This window comes from Urocitellus parryii, chromosome 8 (assembly GCF_045843805.1).
Source record: "Urocitellus parryii isolate mUroPar1 chromosome 8, mUroPar1.hap1, whole genome shotgun sequence".
Classification (NCBI taxonomy): domain Eukaryota; kingdom Metazoa; phylum Chordata; class Mammalia; order Rodentia; family Sciuridae; genus Urocitellus; species Urocitellus parryii.
The window spans coordinates 82,158,175-82,183,855 of NC_135538.1; the positions used below are offsets into that span (position 1 = coordinate 82,158,175).

At 35.8% G+C, this 25,681-nt stretch overlaps 1 protein-coding gene and 1 non-coding gene across 2 annotated transcripts; both read left to right on the top strand.

The window, feature by feature from the left end:
• Nucleotides 1-3,063: 3,063 nt before the first annotated feature.
• On the top strand, nt 3,064-10,131 carry Cox7a2 (cytochrome c oxidase subunit 7A2). Its single transcript, XM_026409530.2, has 4 exons — nt 3,064-3,174; nt 4,633-4,722; nt 8,376-8,460; nt 9,933-10,131. The coding sequence occupies exons 1-4, from the start codon at nt 3,157-3,159 to the stop codon at nt 9,989-9,991; spliced, it is 252 nt and encodes an 83-aa protein (XP_026265315.2). The 5' UTR covers nt 3,064-3,156; the 3' UTR covers nt 9,992-10,131.
• A 1,408-nt stretch (nt 10,132-11,539) lies between these two features.
• LOC113197290 (small nucleolar RNA U13) lies at nt 11,540-11,645 on the top strand. Its single transcript, XR_003302669.1, has one exon. It is a non-coding gene; the product is annotated as a small nucleolar RNA U13 (small nucleolar RNA).
• The last annotated feature ends 14,036 nt before the right edge of the window (nt 11,646-25,681 follow it).

Genomic DNA, 25,681 nt, shown 5'->3' on the forward strand with positions numbered 1-25,681 from the left:
GGTGATCCATGCAATTATGTGATGGTCAAATAAAATATGGAATTACAGTGTAGTACTCTCTTTATCTAACCAGTAGTTTTTATACACTAAAATTCGTATGAAGCTGTTCTATATTATTTTGTCAAATTGGAAGTAGATTAATTAGGTTCTAGAATCACAAACATATGCACATATGTCAAGATTACAAAAAATTCTGGTTTCTTTCTGTTTTTATGCTTTATGGATGCTGTAGGTAGGATGAAATCAGGGTGGTTATGTTTTTTAAAGGAAAATAAGGATTGGGTAGCTGCTTTGTTAACTTTGTAATTGTGAAATATTCACATCTGATATTAGTAAACAGTCTTAACACTATATCTCATTTTCTATACATCTACATAGAATATTGCCAATTCTGTTATACTTTTATGAGTCTTCTGAAGGCAGTGTTTTCAAAAGAGCCGTTCTATAATATTCCAGACAGAAATATCACAGAAAAATCCAAACATGTTTAGGAAAGGAGTTTATTTTGAAAGTAACATGGTTCTGAGAATAAATTGATCTGATAGTAAATTTCAAGTATGCCTAAGAGGATCCAATAAATTTTGGTAGGCACCCACACAAATTTCATCCAGTTTTCTGACACAATTTACAGAACAGGAGCAAGGACAGGAATCCTGGGACTGAATTACTTGGAAGAGTCCATCAAGTATTAAGAAATATTTTTTTTTTAAAAATTACTCTCAATAAGTTCATTCTTTTATGCAGTATGCATTCATTCATCTAATATTTATGAAGAATTTTCTATGTAACCAATTACAATTCTGGGGCTGGTGATACACAAGTGAATAAAGCAGAGTTTTGAGGATAGTCATATTATCTAACTTAGATTCTTAGAAGGGTAATTGCTGCATGGAATAGATGAAGAGTAGTTGAAGAGTGGAAAGATGGAAACCAGTTAAAAGGGCCATTGCAGTAACCTGAGCAGAACATGCTGATGGCTTGGCATGGAGTAATGGTAGCATTGGCCTCAGGTTTAAGATGCTCACTAGACATTCAAGTGGAGAGGTTTGGCCTCAGGTTTAAGATGCTCACTAGACATTCAAGTGGAGAAGTCTTGAGTTAAAGGTAAATGTCAGTCTGGAAATTGTCACACATGGGAATTGTCATCACATGAGTGGTATTTCAAGCCATGGAATTGATAAGTTCACCAAAGAGATGAATACAGAAAAAAGGGAAGATGTTTTTTTTTTTTTTTAAATGTCTAGAGAATGAGGATCCAAGAAAAAACTAAAAGGAGCAGTCACTGAAATAAAAGGACTAAAAAAGTATGAAATAACCTTGTTAAAACCAAACTCAAAACTATACATACAGTGTTACACTGTATCACATTTATGGCGTATTTTCAATTTAAAAAATATCTTGAGGGGAGTGGTCAACTATATTATATGTTGCTGATGGAGAAGTTGAAAACTAAAATTGACAGTTTAATAACATAGAAGCTATTGATGGACCCTAACAACAATAAAAACCTTTAAATGGGATAAGAAAAAAAAATTGGGAGGAGAGGAAAGGAGACAAGTATAAAGAAATCTGCATGTGCCTTATTTTGAAGAAGAGAAATGGGATGGTAGTTAAATTTAGGAATGTGTTTATGGAATGAAGCAGTAAAAAGAAAATTGCAATGCACTCAGTGACAGGAATATTGGGATCTGCATCTACTTTAGGATCTGTTTAATGTGAATCCTTTGTTCTTTTTGTTAGAGCTTTCTAGATCTGTCAACCAGTAAATATTCATTCATCTGTTGGTTAATGGATATCTAATGATATCCATTAACCAACAGATGAATGAATATTTACTAGAGAATTGGTAAGAAATACACAATCTCTGTTCTTGGGAAGTTTTTATCTAGTTGGATAAATGGAGAAAACATAACACAACTTGAACAAGTTCAAATTATAGGCAGTAAAAAGTTCTCACAGTGTGTGATAACTGTGCACAAAAATTTGACTACAGTACATAATGCAAAGGAGGTCGATACCAGGTTCTCTGAGAAGGATGTGAATCAAGTATTTATAAACCTTGATGAGTTAGAGAATTTGAATTGAGAAGTGTAACCTGGTGAACCAATTAACATAGTGGATTGTGGGGGCGGGGAACCCTAAGGGCTAGAAGAAATAATTTTGTCAGCTTTAATCCACACATTATACCTTTGCTAAATCCATATTAGTTTCTGCTTGGAATGGCAATGGAATAATTTATAGGAGTCTAAAAAGGTGGAAATATTTACTGTAGAATGATAGGTATTTTCAGTTGTACACACTTAAGTGTGAACACAAGGAATAAAGCAAGACTGATGGAAGATATATGGGCAGCCCATCTGTACAATAATCGCCATCTGACAATTCCAATCATGGAATATAGTGCCCTGCTAAATCTGAAAGAGCAAGACTTGAATCTAGATTTGCCATCCTTTTCCTGACCTCCACCCAGCTCCAATTAAACTCCTCTTTTCAGCATTTCCCCAGAATCAATCGAGTGAGCTGCTTCCACAGTTTGGGGACACTACGGAAGAACTTCCTACTTGGGGAGTTCAGCAGCAAGATGAAAAAAATCCTGACATGGCTCTTTCCAGCAGTATTCTCAAAACAAGGAACGTTAACACCTCACGACAGTTTCCTAGGTGGAAAAAACCGGATTGTGTCCGTGCTCTCTTTTTGTTTCTAAACAATGGTTGTGAAATCGGATGAAATACACAAGATAACACGGACACAATCCGGGTTTTTCCTCTCAGGTGTACACCGCCTTCAAAACACTCGTTTTCTCTGATAGCCTAATTTCACAATTTTATCTACGCTTGTTGAACTACTTAAAACATCCCACACCGCCATTCTGGTCCCAAACATCTTGGACTCTTTTTGGAACTGCCACAGAAAAACTCAGGAAGAGCTCACGGGAAGTAAGCGGCGGGCCGGCCGGCCAGCTGGGGCGAAAGCAGCCGGAACACGCCTATCCCTTTCCTCCGCTCTCTATGGTTAGGCGTAAAGCCCCGCCTCTGCACAGACCGATTTCTGTTCTTCGACGCCTGCGCCAGGCGAGGAGGTAGTTCCGGTTCCGGCGTGGTTAATTTCGTTCTTGGCGTTCAGTTGTCGCGGTTGGTGGGCAGTAAGGGAGGCAAGATGCTGCGGAATCTGCTGGTAAGTAGCTGCTCGGTTTGCTTTAGTAATGAGCATGGGAGCCGAGAGTGGAGGCCAAGGTCTGTGACCAAAACTCTCCTGGAAGTGGAGCAGAAGACGTCTTCTGAAGTCACCTTGTTCCGTGTCCTTTTCGCCTGACCTTTTTCCCCATTCGTTCCTTCCCTTAGCCCCTGGCCGTTGCTGGGTGGGGAGGGAAGAGCCTGAGAAGCTGGACAGAATTGCGGGTTAGACCACCTTGGGTTCTTAGCCACTGCTTCTAATTAATGGTTCACTGAAGAGGTTGTAGCTGATGTGAGTAAAATCAAGGGTTCCTGGTGAAAAATTTCTGACAACGGGAAACACTAGGGTTCCTCTGCTGCTAAAGGTTATAAGTTTCAATGATTCTGAGCTTATGAGTTCCAGAGGCGGTTTTAAAAACAAGTCATCCGGTTTTGGATAGGACTTTGGGAAGCAGTCCCTTCCCGCGGTTCTGCGTTGCCCCCCAGGCCTCTATCTTCCGACTTTGAGTATGTGAAATGTTTTCCAAAAATTTGAAAAAATAGCAATGATCATTTTCTTTTATAGTTATTTAACAGTGTCTTACTTAGCTCCTCAATACCATTTATTTTAGAAAGTGGAATACATGTTTATTTCGTTATTTAAACTAAGTATGTAATACAAGTTTTTTTGCGGGGTGGTGGAAGGATTGTGCCGGGGATTGAACTCAGGGGCACTCAATCACTGAGCCACATCCCCAGCACAATTTTATATATTATTTAGAGACAGGGTCTCACCGAGTTACCTATCGCCTTGCCATTGTTGAGGCTGGTTTTGAACTCGTGGACCTCCTGCTCAGCCTCGGGAGCCACTGGGATTACAGGCGTGAGCCAAATCTGTGCCTGGCATGTAATGCAAGTTTTTTTTTTTTTTTTTAAATATCTATTAAAAATTTCTTAGGAGGCTGGGAGTGGTAGAGCACTTGGCTGGCATGCATAAGATCCAGGTTTGAGCCCAGCACCACACACCCACACTAAAAATCTTAAGAAAAATGTAATTAAGGGAACGTTTTGATTAATTAGGAATGTTATTGGTTTATTTTGCTGTCTAGTAATCAACTCTTCATATGGAAGGATATTAAATGGAAACATTTGAGTTTAGACTATTTTAGTTAACCATTTATTTCTGTAATATTTATATATTAAAATATTTTCCTTAAGGATTATAAAAAGCTACTGATTGAATTCAGCCAAAGACATGAATATGATCTTTGGAGACTGCAGAATGTAATATATGAAGAACAGAGCAGAGGATAGACAACAAATTGAAAAATCTGGATGCTGGTCCATAAACTTTATTGTTGATAAATCAGATATGCTTCAAGACTCATTTCCTTCTATAATGTTAAATATGAAAGTGATTTCTTCTCAAGGTTTCTTTAGGCCCTAAATATGTTTAATGTTTGTGGATTTTCTGTTTCAGCGTTTTCGTCAGATTGCCCAAAGGACCATCAGCACTACTTCACGCAGACATTTTGAAAATAAAGTTCCAGAGAAACAAAAGCTGTTTCAGGTACTGAAATATTTTATAGGAGATTGTTACTTGTAGTAATTAGAGTACCAAAAAGTTGAAATGAGAAGTAAATCTGGAGAGTCTGCTGTAAGAGGTCCTCCTGTATTAGCAAAAGAATGATAAGAAATTTTTGGTAGCTAACTGAGCATTTGCTATATCCAAGAGGCCCTTGAGCAATTAGAAAAAAATGAGTGAAAGGTATAGATCAATAATAAATTGTTTTGGAGGAGTTCATTAGCATTCTTTAGGGAGTAATTGCATGGGAGCATACAGAGAGACCACAGAAAGGACCCAGAAACACAGCAAGTATTATATAGAAATTTAATATATGTTGAAAGCTATAGCCACAGGAAAGGATGCAATAAATTAGTATTGACAAAAATAACTATTTTAAAGAAAGGAAGGTTAGATTCCTTCTACATAGTATACTAGGAAAATAAATTACATATGTAAATATTTTCCCTCAAAAAATTATATTTATAATCTTAGGGGAAGTCTTCTAAGTTAATCTTCATAAAACTGAGAAGCAGTAAAGAAGAAAAATTGCATGGTTTGGTGATTTAAGATTTATTTATAGTTAACCAAAGACAAGGCACAAATTGAGAGCAAAATGTCAAAATATAGCAAAAGGTTAATGTCCTTAGTATACAAAGAACTCCTATGAAATTCAATAAGAAATACAGGTTTAATTCATCACAGCCACCAGCCAAGAAAGAGATGCATACTCCTTTGGAGCACTGGAATAGGTGCTAGGCACCATTTACCTTACTGCCTCTCTGCCGTAGTTGCATTCTAGATAGGTAGAAGCATTGTTGGCCATGGATTGTGCCTTTACCTGGAAACAAAACATGGTCTGTCCTCTGGAGAATCACTATTGGTTGAGTGTGCCCTGCCTAAACATGGAGTAGGAGTATTACTATGCTATGGTAGATGGAACTCAGACCTTCAAAGTCATTTTCTTCCTCTCATAGATTTATTGTAGATCAGCTCAGTCATTTCAATGTCACCAGGAAATTGTCTTGGCTTGGTGTGGTGGTTCACGGCTGTAATCCCAGTAACCCCAGTAATTTAGGAGGCTGAGTCAGAATGATTGTAAGTTTGAGTCCATCCTCAGCAATTTAGCAGAATAAAATAAAAAGGACTGGGGATGTGCCTCCATGACAAGTGACCCTGGGTTTAATTCTCAGTACCACAAAAAATGAAAAAGAAAAAAAATGGTCCTATCCCTGAGCCCTCACCCCTCAGGTTGTGTAGTTCATGGGACTGCCCTAGTTTAACCTGTTCCTAGAACTGAAACAACGGTAGGTTCTATTAAAATGTGAACCTTTGGACCACAGTCTTATTAAAATAAACAAACATGAATTTAAAAAAATTAAAAATTGCTACTGCCCCCATCTGACTGGCAAGATTTTAGGAAACTTTAAAATAGGTTATGTTAACCAGGAATGGGAGATGTATGCATTCATCTACCATACTTTTATAATAGCAGTAAAGTTGGTACAAAAGTTTTAGAGGGTATATGAAAGTATTATTAAAAAGAAATTACATACCTTGTCATCTAGGAAGCCTACTTTTAAGACTATTTCCTTCAGAAATAATTGTGTAAGTATGTAAAAATGGGAATGAGGATCTTAATTTACGGGGGAAAAAACCCTAAAACCTGACAACCTAAATATCCATTAAGAAGATTAACTAATTCAGGTTAAGATATTTTGGCATAGTGGAATACCATGTAGCCATTGAAAAGAATAAGATAGGTTTGAAGTACTGAGCAAAAAGAAATAGTGTATGGCAGATGATTATATAGCATAACCTCATTTTGTGTGTTAAGTTTGTGTTTATATTAGAATTAATGATGTAAGCATTAAAAAAGATCTATATCATACTGTGAATGGTGACTATCTCTTGGGAAAAGGCCTAGGAGAGTAGAACAATTTAACAGATTAGGAAAACAGAAAAGATTAACAAAATTGAGCTGTTATGCAAACTTTTATTGCTTTTTTTTTTAACTAAGAAGAAAAATAAATAAGACAAATAAATACAATCAGAAATTTTAAAAAGACATAACAACCGAGACCACATAAATGCAAAGGACCCTAAGAGACTACTTTGAAAAATTACATGACCACAGATTAGATAACCTAAAAGAAATGTATAAATTCCCAGATACACAGCCTATCATTTGAACCAGGAAGATGCAGAAAATATAAACAGACCAATAATAAGTATAGAGATTGACCCAATAATGAAAAGTCCACTATCAAAGAAAAATTCGGGCCCTAATGGTTGCATTATTGAATTTTACCCAACATTTAAAGAACTAGTTGCCAATTCTCAAGTTGTAGAAGAACTGAGCTGGGCACAGTGGTGCACGCCTGTAATCCCAGCAGTGATAAAAAATGTATACCATACCACATAAAATTAAAATATTTTATTTAACAGATATACTGAATATCTCTTCTGTGCCAGAAGCTGGAAGAGATGCTTGGCTTATAAAATTTAGGATTATAAACCAAAATCCCATGTCTGTCCCCTTCATTTTTTTAGGATTAAAAAAGTCTTTATTAGTATATTATAGTTCTATATAATATTGGGGTTCATTTTGACATAATCACACATGCGTGGAATTTGCTCCACTTTAGTCCCCAGTACGTCCTCTTTCCCTTCTCTCCTATTACTACTGGTTTTCCTCCCATTTATTTATACATATGTATATATTTTTAAATTGGTGCTTTATTGATATACATGAAGTTGAAATTCACTAAGGTATATTTTTATATGTACATAGCCTACTTCAATTTGCTCAATTTCATTTTGCCCTTCTTCCCTTTTCCAGCCCCCCACCCCCACCCCCCACCAGTTCCCTTCCTCTTCTCCACTGATCTCCCTTCTATTTTCATGGAATCTTCCCCACTCCCCTTCCTTATTTGGTTTAGCTTCCACATATGAAAGAAAACATTCAGCCTTTGAATTTCTGAGTCTAACTTCCATCCATTTCCATCCAGCAAATGACATAATTTCATTCTTTATGGCTGAGTAGAATTCCATTGAGAAATCTCCATACTGTTCTCCAAAGTGGCTGTGCTAATTTATAGTCCCAAGAATATATGAGTGAACTTTTCCCCCTACATCCTTGCCAGCATTTGTTGTTATTTGTGTTCTTTATGATTGCCATCCTAACTGGAGCAAGATGAAATCTCAGGGTAGATTAGATTTGCATTTCCCTGATTCCTAGGGATGTTGAATATTTTTTTATATATTTGTTGGCCATTTGTATTTCTTCTTTTGAGAAGTGTCTGTTTAGTTCTTTTGCCTGTTTGTTAATTAGGTTGGTTTCTTAGTGGTAAGTTTTTTGAGTTCTATATACTGGATAATATTTATCAGAGATCCCTGCTTCCACTTTTAAGAAGAACTTTCTACAACTAAATTTAAGTATGGTGATTAAAATAAGAAAGTTAATTTTAAGGAGTTCATATTTTAAAAATAGTAGCAGAGAATAATCAAAATTGGAGCCCTTTTAGATTTGTGATATTTAAATATTTAAATTCCATGGTTTTAAAGAGTTGTTTCATTTTATATGAATGATTAATCTTTTGAAACTTAGTTGAAAACAAGACACACATTTATTAATCTCTTTTTTTCTTTTAACCTAGGAGGATAATGGAATTCCGGTGCATCTAAAGGGTGGAGTAGCTGATGCCCTACTGTATAGAGCCACCATGGTTCTTACAGTTGGTGGTAAGATATTTGGAATATTTGATTGTTCATAGATAAGTAATAGTAATGTTATTTAATTTTTACTTATACAAAGTCCTATGATAATTTTTCAACGTATTAGGCAGGTCCATTAGTTAATATGAGCAGGCATGTCACAAGTTGGTGTAGTAGGAGCATAGTTAGGAATTTGAATGATTGCTGTTTGGGGAAGGAAGGAAACAATATTTTTGTAGTTACTGTGTCTTCATCATTTTGATCAGAATGCCACATACTTGAATTTTTATAACCCTTGAATGGGGTCTTTCATGTGTCCTTATTTTAAGAATGAGAAAATTACATTAGTCATCCGATAACATTGCATCTATGTGGAAAAGCTGGGATTTGAACTCCTAATTACAAACTCCTTATGCTCATCCCAAGGTAACTTCTTTTAACTTGAATACATCTAAAAGTAGGTGGGGCATTTATGGATTAAGACAAAAACCGGTTAGTGACATTTGGATTTTCTTAATAAGATAATGTCCTATGTTCTTTTCAGAATATAATTATTTCTTAGACATTCTGATAATAAGTTTTAAAAAATATAACTTCTTATATTAGCTGTTTTGTTATTTTAAAATCTCATTATTCATCTTTGGTTTTATGTTGATAACACACTTCAGGGAATACATGCATATTGACAGACACCTTCCTTTTTTTTGTCTTTTGAATAATTTTTAGCATTTCTCAGGCAATGTTAGGTTAATATGGAAATAACCTTTATGTATATTCTTAATCTCATTCTTAAAACAGTTTACATTTATTATTAAGTTGACAGAATACATTTTTTCTTTTCAAAGAGAGAGAGAGAGAGAGAATTTTAATATTTATTTTTTAGTTTTCGGTAGACACAACATCTTTGTTTGTATGTGGTGCTGAGGATTGAACCCGGGCCACACGCATTCCAGGCAAGCGCACTACCACTTGAGCCACATCCCCAGCCCAGAATACATTTTTTTTTTAAACAGCCAACCTTTTTAAAAAAATTTTTAGTTTTAGGTGGACACAATATCTTTATTTTACACTTATGTGGTGCCGAGGATCAAACCCAGTGCCTCGTGCATGCTTAGATGAGCACTCCACCACTGAGCCACAACCCCAGCCCCAGCCAACATTTTTTTAAATATTTATTTTTTAGTTAGAGGTGAACACAATCTCTTTATTTTATTTTTATGTGGTGCTGAGGATTGAACCCAGTTCCTCACACATGCTAGGTGAGCACTCTACCTGTGAGCCACAACCTCAGCCCAAGAATATATTTTTGTATAGAAGTTAATATTAAAACTAATGAAATGTATTTTACATATATTTATTTTAAAATTTTGCCAGTATCAATCAAAATACATTAATGTAATCTTAATGCCATCTTTGCCAAATAATTTTTGAGCTGGAATGTGAAGCTTACATTCATTTAAATTCAGAATTTCTTGTAAGTTGTTTTGTTTGTTTTTCAGGAACAGCTTATGCCATATATGAGTTGGCCAAGGCTTCTTTTCCCAAGAAGCAGGATTGACTTCAGTCTTCTCAGCAATCATTTGGTTCATTTTAATTCAGCTCTCTATGGACCAGTACTCTAAATAACAGAGCTCTTCTTTGGGGATCAATATTTATTGACTTGTACTAACTGCCACCAATAAAGCAGTCTTTACCATGCTTTGTCTTGTTTTTATCACTTAAGGGTAAATTACACCAATAATCCAGTTTTTGATTAGCACTTACAAATCTTAGGTAAGAAGCAAAAAATGATTCTTTTGTCCTTAAGCTTATATAGATCACCATTCATTTGATGGTATTATAGTGAAGTTTTGCATTTAGCACCTGAGAAATATACAATGAATGGTCTTAATTTCAGTTAAGCCTAACACTTTCAAGCATATTGCTTTCTTTTTTCCCCCTTCTGCTGGAACCTGGGCATAGTAGAATCAAATTATATTTGGACCCTAGGATCTAAGTTTGTTTTATGTCAGAGTGTGTTTAAATATTGTATATATTCCATGGTTTAGACTTGGGCTTTAATAGAATGACTGTAAAAAAATTTAGGATTTTTTTCTCATACTCAGAATTGGCTTTTACTATGTTAATCTATGATATTAAGTATAAAGTAGTTTGTTTCCAAAAGTTATCTTCTGAAGGAACATAGGGAGTCAAAGTTTGTTATAGTCTCCTCTGCAAGGTATAGATTTGTAGTACTAAATGAAATTGGAATTTAGTTGAGTCTGGGGGAAAGCTACGAGGAAGAGCTTTATATTAAGAAAAATATGTTTGGAAAAATTGAGTCATTTTTTGCTATCAAAACATTGATGCTTATGGTACAGATCTTGAAAGTAACCAATTACAGATTTTTAGCCTTAAACCTCTGAGGTTGAAAGGATTTGGGTGGCCAATTTTCTGCCTGCATACTTTTGGGGGGAGTGGAATAAACATGGTTAGACATTTGTAAAAACTGAAGAACTTGCAAAATTGGACTGGAATTTGAGCTAATTCAGTACTCAAGAGCAAAAAAATAATCAATGATAATATTTTGAAATAAACTACAGTATTTTATAAAGAAAAATTTAACTTTTGTGAATGTAATTTAAAATTTCTTAATGATGTAATGTGAAGGACACTTGTGGAAAAGAAAAACAGCTTGATTATAACCTTCATCTCTTGAAAATGTGACAGGTGCTTTACTATATATCTGGCTTAAATCAGTAAAACAATATATAAAACACTTCTAGTAAGTTTTTTTTTATGCCAAAATATTCTTTTTGGGCTATGTTAACATTGAAAGGATTAGGTAAACTTAAGTGTTGAAGAGACTTAAAAAGTCTTAGGCTAACTACTTGCCTTTCACCCTAAAATTCTGCATTGTAAGCATAGGTGGAATTGGAGGTAAGGGTGAAGGGCAAGATCCCAGAAGTGGTTGCTGGACAGTATCCCATGTCTGCTCACTTCATAGCATTCAGAAAGAAGTATTACTGATACATTTTAGAGATTAGCCCAGAATCCATGAAAGGAGTCTGTAAGTTGTATTGAAAAATGCAGGAAACAATGACCATTGTTACAATGTCAAATCTTGATCCTTTTGGGTTCATAAGTATGATGATTGGGTGTTCATACTGTATGTTTTGAGATTTGCCTCCCTCCAAATCTTGTTAAGATGTCAGCACCTTACCTGTCTGATGTAAAAAAAAATCTCAAGTCTTTCCAGTATATCATCTTACCAGTTTGATTAAATATTGACTGGGCTGTGTTGATAGTTCACTGTTAATAGCAATGTGTGCAAATATGAAAACCTAGAGACTCCTGTCTCCCTGTACAGTCTGTTTTTAGTACTGTTTTCAGTGCCATCATTCAGTTTCTCATTGATCTCTAATTGGCTGTCTGCCCTACCTGTAGAGCCTTATCTCTTCTTCCATCTTGTATTTGAAATGCAGTCTCAGTGCTGTCACCACTGAGACTTCTTTCTGGTGCATACCATCCTTATTTTTTCTCACACACTTGGGGATGCTCCCCAGATTGTACTGTAAACTTGGGCTCCTCCCATGTTTCAACATGCACCAAGTGTTCCCTGTACTCATTTCCATCAAGAGTTTTCATCCTTTTGAATTAGAATTGACAAGACCAGAAACCATTGTAACTGGTTAGTTTCAAACCTTGGAATTCCCTAAGTAGGTAACCTTGCTAAGTCTTTTCCTCATCAGTATAGGCCTGACATATCCCAGGTGTGCATGATGTGTGTGTGTGTGTGTATGGTACTGGGGATTAAATCCAGAGATGGTTCTACCACAACACTACATCTCCAGCCCTTGTTATTTTTTGAGACAAGGTCTCAATAACTTGCCCACGCCAATCTCAAACTTGTGCACCTGCCTCAGGTTCCTAAGTGGCTGGAATTGCAGGTGTAGGCCACCGCATCCTACTAAACATTTGATATTCCTATTAACTCTGAGAGCAGGAACCACATCTTTTCTTATTCTATCAGCTTTTTTTTTAATTGGTTGTTCAAAACATTACAAAGCTCTTGACATACCATATTTTATACATTAGATTCAAGTGGGTTATGAACTCCCATTTTTACCCCAAATACGGATTGCAGAATCACATCGGTTACACATCCACATTTTTACATAATGCCATATTAGTAACTATTGTATTCTGCTACCTTTCCTATCCTCTACTATCCCCCTCCCCTTCCCTCCCATCTTCTCTCTCTACCCCTTATACTGTAATTCATTTCTTTCCTTGTTTTTTTTTCCCATTCCCCTCACAACCTCTTATATGTAATTTTGTATAACAATGAGGGTCTCCTTTCATTTCCATGAAATTTCCCTTTTCTCTCCCTTTTCCTCCCACCTCATGTCTCTGTTTAATGTTAATCTTTTCCTCCAGCTCTTCCTCCCTGTTCTGTTCTTAGTTGCTCTCATTATATCAAAGAAGACATTTGGCATTTGTTTTTTAGGGATTGGCTAGCTTCACTTAGCATAATCTGCTCTAGTGCCATCCATTTCCCTGCCAATTCCATGATTTTGTCATTTTTTAGTGCTGCATAGTACTCCATTGTGTATAAATGCCACATTTTTTTTTTATCCATTCATCTATTGAGGGGCATCTGGGTTGGTTCCTCAGTCTAGCTATTGTGAATTGTGCTGCTATGAACATCAATGTGGCAGTATCCCTGTAGTACTCTCTTAAGGTCTTCAGGGAATAGTCCGAGAAGGGCAATAGCTGGGTCAAATGGTGGTTCCATTCCCAGCTTTCCCAGGAATCTCCATACTGCTTTCCAAATTGGCCGCACCAATTTGCAGTCCCACCAGCAATGTACAAGAGTACCCTTTTCCTCAACTATAGTAAGGGCTGGTAGTTCCGGTTCACAGTTTCATTCACGTACTAGATTCCTTTTGTCTTTTGGCTCTGTTGTTCGTAGTTTATTGTCTTCATCCTTGTTGTGAGATGGATGTTTAATTCCAGCTATCTTATTCATGTTCTAGCATGAAGAAGGAAGGGTGAGGAGTGCATGCTAAATAAATGAGCTTTTTTTTAAAGCCCAACACAGACTTCAGCTCTTATCTCTTGGGCTCTAGCTTTGTAACATGATCATGCCTGGATTTAAGGATGCTAAGCAAAGTTGGAATTTGGTTTAATGAGACCTGAAGGTTGTTTGGCAATTAGCAGTCTTTGTGGAGCTTGTTTGTTTTTTTAAAGAATGTAGTCAACATGTGGAGGAGGCAAGACCTTGGGGCATTTTGGGTCCTAGCTCAACTCATTTCTGATTCCAGAACCAATGCCTGCTCTTATGGCTTGTTGGATTCCATTGGCCAGTAATGTTTCCCTTGTACATTGAATTACTACAGTGAGGTTTTTCTAGTCACGAATCAACCAAAACAGAATTTTTTGGACTTTGTAGCTATTCTATCTAAAGGAACTCTACCAGTTACACTAAATAGTGTTCAGTGCTCAATAAATAGTAGTCATTGGTTTCTCAAAACAGGAATGGTTTGAAAAAATATATATATATATATATATAGAACACAAAATGCAATTGAACAGAGAATACATATACAAATGATGGAAACAAGAATTAGGATATAGCTATAGACAGTTTTGTCAGTTCAAAACCCTGCTATGACATAGCTGGAAGTGTCGTATGTTTCAGCTTGGAACTCTCTTTCTGAGCCCTTCTAAGCATTCATGTGGACAGCGTCATTTTGTAAACCGCTATCCAGGACTTTTCCTTGTATCTATATATCAAGATTTGTAATTCATGTAAGCATATATCGAGTCCCTATAGCGTACCATTGTTCTAAGTTCCTGTGCGTCAGTGAACCAGCAGATTTTACATTGTAGTGAGGCATTATGCAGCTCAGCTGAAATAATAAATTTGTGATAACTTGGTTTCCAAATCAAGCCTTTTAATGGTCAGAACTTTTTATTTTTGGCTACAATAGATAATTATTAAGTATGCTGAGAAAGAAAAATACATTGACTTCTACAGAATACCAATAAGAACAAAACATGTTATCAAAGACATGCCTCAGAGATATTGCAGATTGGCTTCCAGATTTAACTAAAATTAAGTGAATAGCACAAGAAAGCAAATCATATGAATGTTTTGGTTTCCCAGGGCATATAGAAGTTATTTGTTATATTGTAGTCTGTTAAGTGCCCAATAGCATTATGTCTAAAAAATGTATATACCTTGAATAAAAATACTTCGTTGCTAAAAGTACTAATGATCATCTGAGCTTTCAGGGAGTCATAACCTTGTTGCTGATCTTGCCTTAGTGTTGATGACTGCTGACTGATCAGGCCGGTACTTGCTGAAAGCTAGGGTGGCTATGGCAATTTCTTAAAATTAGACAATGATGGGGCTCGGGATATAGCTCAGTTGGTAGAGTGCTTGCCTTGCATGCACAAGTCCCTGGGTTCAATCTCCAGCACCAAAAAGAAAAAAAAATATTAGACAGTATTGAAGTTTTTAGCAGTGATTGACTCTTTTTTTCATGAAAGATCTCTTGTTAGCATGTGAAGGTATTGGAAAGTTTGCTACCCATAATAGAACTTCTTTCAAAATTTGAGTAAACCCTGCCATTGCATTTTCAACTAAGTAATATTCTAAATCATTTGTTCTTATTTCAACAATGTTCATAGCATCTTTACTAGAAGTAGATTCTATCTAAAGAAACCAATTTCTTTGCTCATTAATAAGAAACAATTCCTTATCCACTAAAATATAATCATAACATTGCAACAATTCAGTCCCTTCAGGCTCCACTTTGAATTCTAGTTCTCTTGGTGTTTTTACCACATCTCCAGTTATTCCTCCACTGAAGCCTTGAACCTTAAGAGCCCTAGGAATTTTGGAATGGTAAATGAGCATTGGCTTTGGCTAAAAGTCATCAGCTTAAAATCACCCCTAACAAGAGATAGCACTAGCTTCTTTCTAGCTATGAAAGTTCTAAATAGCATTGTCTTCCAATGTAAAGCTGTTTCATCTTCATTGAAATTATGTTCTTCTGTTTTTTTTTTTAAAGAGAGAGTGAGAGAGGAGAGAGAGAGAGAGAGAGAATTTTTTAATATTTATTTTTTAGTTCTCGGCGGACACAACATCTTTGTTGGTATGTGGTGCTGAGGATCGAACCCGGGCCGCACGCATTCCAGGAGAGCGCGCTACCGCTTGAGCCACATCCCAAGCCCATGTTCTTCTGTTTATTAGTTTTTTTGTTTCTACATAGGGTCTTGCTAATTTGCTGAGACTGGCCTCAAACTTGTGATTCTCCTGACTCAACCGACTCAGTAGCTGGGATTACAGGGGTACTCCACCCCCTGGGCTGAAACCTGTTATGTAGTGCAGCCGTAGTCATCAATGACCTTAGCTATAACTTCTGGATTCTTCTCCATCATCACTGGCTGCTTCACCTTGCACTTTTATGTTATGAAGGTGGCTACTTTTCTTAAACCTCATGAACCAACCTCCTCTAGCTTTAAATGTTTCTTTTGTAGCTTCCTCCCCCACACTCCACCTTCACAGAATAAAAAGAGTGAGGGTATTGCTTTTTATTTGGTTTGGGTTTAAGAAAATGTTGTGGCTAGTTTGATATTCTAACCAGGTCACTAAAACTTTCTCCATATTAGCAATAAGGCCATTACCCCTTCTTATTCACTGGAGTTTTTTTTTTTTTTTTTATTTCCTTCAAGAACTTTTCCTTTGCACTCACAACTTGGCTAAACTTTGGGAAAGAGGCCCAGCTTTTGACCAGTGGTGGCTTTTGACATGCCTTCTTCACTGAGCTTAATAATTTGTAGCTCTTGATTTAGAATGAAATACATGCTAATCTTCCTTTCACTTGAACACTTAAGAAGCCATTGTAGGGGGCTGGGGATGTGGCTCAAGCGGTAGCGCGCTCGCCTGGCATGCGTGCGGCCCGGGTTCGATCCTCAGCACCACATACAAACAAAGATGTTGTGTCCACCAATAACTAAAAAATAAATATTAAAAAATTCTCTCTCTGTTTCTCTGTCTCTCTCTCTCTCCTTAAAAAAAAAATTTAAAAAAAGAAGCCATTGTAGGATTATTAATGGACCTAACTTCAGTATTGTGTGTTTCAGGAAATAGGCCCCAGAGAGGGAAGAAGGTGGTGATATAGCAGTAAGAGCATGCACATTTATAGATTAAGTTCTCCATCTCCCATGGGCTAGGTTCATAAGCCCCCCAAACAATTACAAATAGTAACATCAAAGATCACTAATTGCAGATCACCATAACATATTTAATAGTAATGAGAAAGTTTGAAGTATTGTGAGAATGACCACAATGTGACAGAGACTGGAAACAAGCACATGCTATTGAAAAATGACACTAATAGTCTTGCTTGGTCCAGGGTTGCCACAAAAACTTCAATTTGTAAAAATGCAGTATCTATGAGGTGCAGTAAAATAAGGTATGCCTGTATTTTTTAAAAAACAATCATTTTATTTCATTTATTTTTATGTGGTGCTGAGGATTGAACCCCATGCTTCACACATGCTAGGCAAGTGCTCTGCCACTAGTCACAGCCCCAGCTCTAGTATTCATATATTTTAAAAAATAATTTCCTGACTATGAAACTCATTCATTCATACATAACATAGGTATAAAAAGGAAAAAAGAATTCTTTTGATAGCATTCCACTCTTTGTTCTGTGTAAATAACTGGGGCACAAAAGTGTTTTTAGAACTCTCCATTTCTCAGTTCATTCTTTCTAAATTGCTTCTTCAGCATGGCAGAAATGTGTCTTCTGGTAACTCAGACTTTGTAGCTTCACAACATGTATTATTCTGCTCAGGCTGCTGTAACAAAATACCATAGACTGGGTGGCTTAAACAACCAAAATGTATCTCTTCACAGTTCCAGAGGCTTAGTATTCCCAGATCAAGACCACTTGTGTCCTGGTGAGAGCTCTCTTCCTGGCTTGCAGATGGTGACCTCCTCACTTATCCTCACAGGGCCTTTTCTACTGGTGTATGGAGAGGGAACAAGCTGAGGTGTCTTCCTCTTCTTCTAAGGACACCAATAATATTGGATTAGGGCCTGATACTTATGAGCTGATTTAACCTTTATTGTCTCCTTTTAGGTCCTATCTCCTGATATGGTCATCTATGTTGTGGACTTCAATATATAAAATATGTACAAACATACCTGAAAGAAAATAAGGGCTATTTCTGATTCCAAGTTCAAAAAATTTTTTAAAAAGCTCTAATTAATTGGCTCAGGGTCCACAAGTTGAAGGAAACCATCATTGGAACAATTTTTTGCAGGACCTACTTACTCCTCACCAGTGGATGGCTTCTTCTATTAAGAGCCAAAGCTCTGAAAAGTTTCTTATAGATTAAACCTCCACTTTATAATAGTATATGCACTTGATGTGCCAATCAAGGGTGAGTAGAAGTTAAATATAATTATAGAATATGGTTCTTTTTTAAGAGTAGCAAAAAGATGTAAAGTATCTTGGTAGATGAGAAAAACAAGTTATTCTAGAACTACAGATTATTCTGTTCAGAGTTTTGGTGGCAGGAGAAAGAAATTCTGACAACAGGATCTGAAATTTATGATACTCTGTCATTCAAAGATCCATTATATCATTTTTTGATTTTTTAATGGGGATTTATGGGTGGTAGGAAGAAATATTATTGGAGAAATTCAGTAGATTTAGGTGGTAGCATATATGATGGATTGGAATGAAGATAAAATGGTTAATGAGGAGAATACTATAATAGACTAAGAAGATTTCAGTATTAAGGAATGTAAATGAATTGTCATCTTAGACAAGAGTAAGGGGGCAGGAGTTTCTAGTAAGGATATTAGTAATAACCTAATGTCTTGAAACTTAGATCATTCATGAGAAACAGAATAACTGCCACAGAGAGAAATTAATAGGTAAATTATAGAAGTTAATTAATTTAGAGATAAATTAATAGGTAGAAGATGTTATTTTTATGCTTCTACCTTTAATAACCACAGGAAAAAGGAAAAAGTTGACAGTTGAGATGATTTAGGGCCTGTAGTTATAACTTACATTTGCAACATTTTCCTTAAAGAAGGGGACACAACATCCAAGGTCCTCGAATTCAAGAATAGGAGAATGGTAGAACTGAAAAGAGATGCCCAGGAGATGTGGGTGGTTAATTCTGGGTTGTGCTGGTTCTGCTGAAGGCCACACCAGGTTGGTTGCCAAAGTCATATCCACGTTTGTACCCAAATAACTATGATTCTGAGCTCCCACCTGTCTAGTTAGGAACATAACTACCTTTCTCAGTTCATTTTTGTCCTTGGCACATCACATATGCCAGAAGCATGATTTTACACATCTCTCAGCTCTTCACCTCTTGTCAACTGTTTCACCAATGCCTTGTGAAATCAACTTGGCCATGGGCTCCTCTGCCCAAGGTTCTGTATTCAGACACTCTCACACTTTCCCTTCCCTGTGTCCTAGGAAGAACTGGCTTGTGTGGAGAAACACTTTTTCTTCATGTGTTCATTCAACAAGCTTTGAAATACTTCCTTCCTGTGATCTTGGGAAGATTCTAGCCATCAGATTGCTGGTCAATGAACAAGACAAAGTTTCTGCTCTCGGGGAGTTAAATTTGGAGATATGATTCTTCCATGAGTCTCCAAAGCAGCAACTCTGGAGGCCAGAGTGTTGCCAGGTTTCTGGTGAAGACCACTGTTCTAAATTTGGGTTCCCATAGGACCTCTCTAATACAGTCCTCTGGTGCCACAGAAAGAATAAACCATTTTTAAACACACAATGCTTCAATTCATACCTGCATAACTATCTACATTTTTGTTTAGTTGATAGAACAAAAGCATGAAAAGATGTAATTCCCTGCTGTGTTGACAACCTTTCACATCTGTGTGGAGCCTCAGATTTTTCCTCCAGTGGTTACTTGGGCTATTGTGGAATCTTCATAGAACAAGGTAAGAGTTAAATTGTCACCTCTTGAAAAACAGTTACTGGGGAAAGAACCCAGGGGAGATTCACCACTGAGTTATATCTCCAGTCCTTTTTACTTTTTATTTAGAGACAGAGTTTTGCTAAGTTGCAAAGTTCTCACTAAGTTGATAAAGCTGCCCTTGAACTTGTGATCCTCCTGCCTCAGTCTCCCTAGTTGCTGGGATTATAGGTGTACATCATTTCACCCAGCTAACAGCTATTCTTTTGACATGATAGAATTTTTTACTTTTGACACACATTGAATTGTCAAAGCTCTAAGAACCCTGTTTCAATCAGATGGAAACTCAGAATTATCAGGTTTTTTTTTTTTTTTTTTTCCTGAAGGGCTGTACCTAAAACAGCTCAACTTAAGACTAATATTCACGAATCAATTCAGATTTGATAGCAATTTCATGATATAGTGAAAGTTCTCAGGTCAGAAAACATGATGGCATATATTTTAATCCCATCTACTTGCCACTGGGGAGGTTGAGGCTGGAAGATTGCCAGTTGAAGAAGAAGAAGAAAAAAAAGAAGAAAAAAAAAATGAAGAAAAAGGAGGAGGAGGAGGAGGGGGAGGGGGAGGAGAGGCACTGCAAAGGAGCCATGTTACCACAAGGGGGCAGTATTGGATATGGAGGAAAAGGAAATTACATTTCTCCTCTTACCACAGAATATCTTTAAATGATATTTCAATAAATCTAAATATAAAATATCAGAATCTTGACAGTCTGAAGCCATAGACTTCTTTTTTGTATAAATGTTTTTATTTGAAACAAATGGTTGTATTAAGCAAGACCTTACTTTCCCCTTGCCAAAGTAAAATAGCACAATAGGGACAAAATTCATTTGGTGGCACAGTTCTAAATAAACATCTTCCTCATTATAGTTGGGGTAACTTTATTCATAAGCAGTTGTTCTTATGTAACATATTACCCCAGACTGCTAGTGTCACACAAAATGGTCTTGATTCTGTGTGGGCAGAATGTTCTATAAGTGCTGAAGGGTGGGAGAAGCACAAACACAATCCACAGTTTAAAAAAGCTAAATAATTCAAAGTAGAATTTTCAATCCCCCGTCTCCTGTAGTAAAAAGTAGTGCTGGGATCTGACACACAGGTTGGGTTTTAATCCTGACCATTTACAAAGTGTTCCCAGATGACTTGCATCATTAGGGTTATGAGTAATAGTTCATTCATGAAGAGAAGTTATCTACTCCTTACTCCTCTTCTTGTCTTTATGTTCCTGTTCCTTGGGATGGCTGCTATCTGATGGTCTTTTAAAGTCACCATGCCATTTGGTGAAGCCATCTGCTTCTGTGAACATCTCTAGCACTGCTTACATGTACATGTAATAGCAAGTATGCTTTGCATTTCTTATCCCACCCATTCAATTGTAAGTTCCTTGAGAACAAAGTATGTCCTCTGCTTCTTTAGTCTATTTTATTTATTGGTTGAAGGAATTAATATTTTGTGAGCATCCTCTGAATGCATGCTGAGTTCTTAATGTTTGAGAAAGTTTTTATAAGAATATGATTTTGGAGTTTAAAAATGTTTGACAACTTAATATTGCATGTATTTATGATATATAACATTGTTTTTATATATAGATTCATTGTAGAGTGGCTAAGTCAATCTACTTAACATATGCATTATCTCACATACTTATTTTTTGTTGTTGTAAGAACATTTGAAATATACTGTCATGGCAATTTTCAAGTAGACAATATGTTGATGTTGACTGTAGTCACTATGAGTATAATACATCTCTTGACCTTATTGCTCCTTAATAACTGAAATTTTGAGTCCTTTGATCAACATCTCTTTATTTCCCCAAGCCCAGCCTCTGAACTTTCCCTCTATGTTTTCTTCTATTAATTTTATAGTTGCAAGTCTTACATTCCAATCAATTTTCTATAAGTTCAATGTTTTCGTATTCCACTGTAACGTGAGATCATGTGGTGTTTGATTTCTGTGCCTGTGTTTCACATAAAAGTCCTCCAGATCTATCTATGTTGTTGAAAATGACAGAATTTCCTTCTTTTTTTTTTAAAAAAAAGAACTGATTAGTATTCTATTGAGTATATGCACATTTTAATTTTACTTATTTTATGGTATGGGAGATGGAACCCAAGGCTTCATGCATGCTAGGCAAGTGCTATACTACTGAACTACATCCCTAGCTCTTTTAATGTTTTATTTTGAAAAGGATCTCATTAAATTACTTAGGTTGGCCTCAAACTTGCAATCCTCTTGTCTCAGCCTCCCAAATAGCTGGGATTACATGTTTGTGTCACCATGCCCAACTATACCATATAGCTGGGATTTATATATATATATATATATATATATATATATATATAATCTATTTATACCTCATCTGATGGACACTTACATTCATGTCAAATCTTGACTATTGTGAATAAAACTGCAATGAATATGGGAGAGCATATCTTTTTGACATTGATTTCATTTAATTTAGTTATGTACCCTTTAGTGGTATTACTGGTCATATGGTATTTATATTTTAAATTTTTTAAGGAATTTTCAGATGATTTTCCATAATGGTTAAATCATTTTATATTTTCATAGTGTATAAGGGTTCCCTTTCATCTACATTCTCACCAGCACTTACTTTTGTCTTTTTTTTTGGGTGGGATGGGTTCTGGGGATTGAACAGTGGGCCTTATGCATACTAGGCAAGTGCTCTACCACTGAGCTACATCCCTGGGCCTTTTTATTTTTTATTTTGAAGTAGGGTCTCACTAAATTACCCAGGGCTTTGCTAAGTTGATGAGGCTGACTTTGAACTTGTGATTCTCCTGCCTCAGCCTCCTGAGCTGCTGGGATTACAGGCATGTGCCAGCCTGGCCCTTTGCTCAATTTTTAATTGGGTGATTTGATTTCTTACTAGTTAATTGGGTTCCTTATGTATTTTGGATATTTACCTCTTATCAGGTATATGATTTGTAAGTATATTCTCTCATTCCACAAATTGCCTCTTTATTCTGAATTATTTCCTTAGCTATGCTGAAATTTTTTAGTTTGATGTAATCTCATTGTCTATTTTTGCTTTTGTTACCTGTGCTTTTGGGGTCACATTGAAAAAAATCTTTGAACATTTTGAAAATGATAGAATTTTCCCCTATGTTTTCTTTTATTAATTATATAGTTTCAAGTCTCACATTTCAATGTTTAATATATTTTGAGTTGATTTTTGTCCATGGTGTGACATGAAGGTGTAATTTCTTTCTTCTGCATGTAGATATCCAGTTCCCCAGCACCATTTGTTAAAGAGACTGTCTTTTCCCCATGGTGTGTTCTTAGCATCTTTTTAAAAAGATCAAGGGGCTGGGGATATATCTTAGTAGTAGAGTGCTTGCTTTGGATGTACAAGACCCTGGGTTCAGTTCCTAGCATCACAAAAAAAAATTACTTAATTATAAATGTGTGGATTTATTTCTGGTCTCATAAATTTGTTCCATTAGTCTATGAGTTTGTTTTTATACCAGTATCATGTGGTTTTTATTATTTTGTAGTCGTTTTTATTTTATAATTTTGTAGCAGAATTTCAAATCAGGCAGAGTGATATCTCTGACTTTGTATATTTTGTTCAAGATTGATTTGGTTATTCAGTCTTTTGTGGTTTCATATGAATTTTAAGTTTTTTTTTTCTAATTCCGTGAAATATACCATTAGGGTTTTGGTACAGATTGCATTGAATCTGAAGATTGCTTTGGGTAGTATGGATTTAACAATATTAATTCTAATCCATGAACATAGGCTATCATTCAGTTTCTTTGAGTGTTCTTCAATTTCTGCCATCAAGTTTTTTCCTTCATCTATTTTTATAATTTTCAATGCACAGATATGTTACCCTTCAATTAAATTTATTCCTAACCATTGTGTTTTATATCTACTATAAATGGTGTGTTTTTTGGTGTCAGTTCTGTGTTGAATTCAGTTTGCTAGTATTTTGTTAAGAATCTTTCTGTCTGTGTTTATCAGGGATATTGGCCTGTTTTTTTTTTTTTTCCTCTTCAGTGACCTTTTTTGGCTTTTAGTGTTAAGCTAATACTGGCTTTATACAATGAATTTGGAAGTTTTCCCTCCTTTTCAATTCTTCAAAAAAAAAAATTTTTTTTTCCTGTGGGAGTACTAGGGATTGAACTCAGGGGCACTCGTAACCACTGAGCCACATTCCCAACCCTATTTTGTATTTTATTTAGAGACAGGGTCTTGCAGAGTTGCTTAGTGCCTCCATAAGTTGCTGGCTGGCTTTGAATTTATGATCCTCCTGACTCAGGCTCCTGAGCTGCTGAGATTACAGGCATGCACCACTGTGCCCAGCTCAGTTCTTCTACAACTTGAGAATTGGCAACCGGTTCTTTAAATGTTGGGTAAAATTCAATAATGAAATCATTAGGGCCCGAATTTTTCTTTGATGGTGGACTTTTCATTATTGGGTCAATCTCCTTACTTGTTATTGGTCTGTTTATATTTTGTGCATCTTCCTGGTTCAAATGATAAGCCGTATATCTGGGAATTTATACATTTCTTTTAGGTTATCCAATCTGTGGTCATATAATTTTTCATAGTAGTCTCTTAGGGTCCTTTGCATTTATGTGGTCTCGGTTGTCATGTCTTTTTTAAATTTTTGATTGTATTTATTTGTCTTATTTATTTTTCTTCTTAGTTAAGCAAACTTTCATTGCTTTTCTTTAAACAGTTCAATTAATCTTTTCTGTTGTTTTCCTAATCTTATTTCCTTTATTTCAGCTTGATCATTTCCTTCCTCCTACTAACTTTGAACTGTTTGTTCTTCATTTTATAGTTGCTTGAGATATAATGTTAGATTGTTTGAGGTCTTTTTTTTGATGCATGCATTTATTACTATAAGTTTCCCTCTTAAAATTTCTTTTGTTGCATCCCTTAATTTTTGGTATGCTGTGTTTTTGTTTGCGTTTGCCTTAGATTATTTCTAAATTTTATTTTTAATTTCTTCTTTGTTTAGGAGCATGTTGTTTAGTTTTTACATGTTTGTGAATTTACCAAATTCTTCCTATTTTTGATTTCTAATTTGATACCAATGTTGTCAGAAAAGATACCTAATATGATTATGATCTTCTTAAATTTGTTGAAATTTATTCTGTGGTTTAACATATAATCTACCCTGAAAAATGTTCCATGTGCATTTGAGAAGAATGTGTATTCTGCTATTATTGGGTGGAATTTTCTGTATATGTCTGTCAGGTCTATTTGGTCCAAACTGCAGTTCAAGTCGAATGTTTTTTTCTTTATTTTCTGCCTGGATGATTCATCCATTGTGGAAAGTGTGGTATTGAAGCATCTTGTATTGCAGTTTCTCTTTCTTCAGGTCTATTTATATTTGGTTTATATATTTAAGTGCTCTGAGGTTGAACACCTAAATATATTTTAAATATATCTACAATTATTTTATCTTCTTAATGAATTAATCCCTTTATCATAATGACTTTATTTTTCTTCTATTACATTTTTTAACTTAAAACCTTTTATATGATATAAATATAGCTACTGTAGGGAAGTTCAAGCTTTCCCTCTGAAGGTTCAATAATTGAGTTTGATGAAATAAACTGACAATGGACACATTAACAGGAGAAAAAGTTTACAAATTTTATTAATGTGCATGGGAGTCACGCAAAATATTAAACTCGAAGGGCCAGATGGTTGAAGTTTAAATAATCTCACTGGGGAAGGAGACATGAGGGATGTAGGAAATTTTCAGAGAGTAGTAAATATTTTTTTTTCTTTTTTCAGGAGGAGATAGATGGGCTCAAAGAACAGGCAATGTCCTGAGATAAATATTTTTCTGGGTTCTAGGGATGGTGTTTTATTTTTAGTCTCTTACTCTGGGATATGAGTTTAATCTTCCTTGGTTAATGAAATTGCAGTAAGACTGAAACCATAGCATTCTTCTTTGTCTGATTTGATCTTTAGGTAGAAAAGAAAGCTTCAGAAAAAGCTCTTCCTTGTGCTTTAGGAATAAGAGAGGATTGAAGGTGGGGTGCAGGAAGCTACTCGAGAAATGTGTGAGAACATTTTTCAGCATTGTAACCAGTGAGTGGGAAAATCTGGTATTGGGAACTTCCCATGGCAATCCCACAGGGTAAGATTGCCCCAATACATGTGAATTCCCTCTTAGCTCTGCTAAGAGGTCCCATGCACCACTGGAGATGGATGTGAACCCCTAGGAACTGAGCAGCCTACC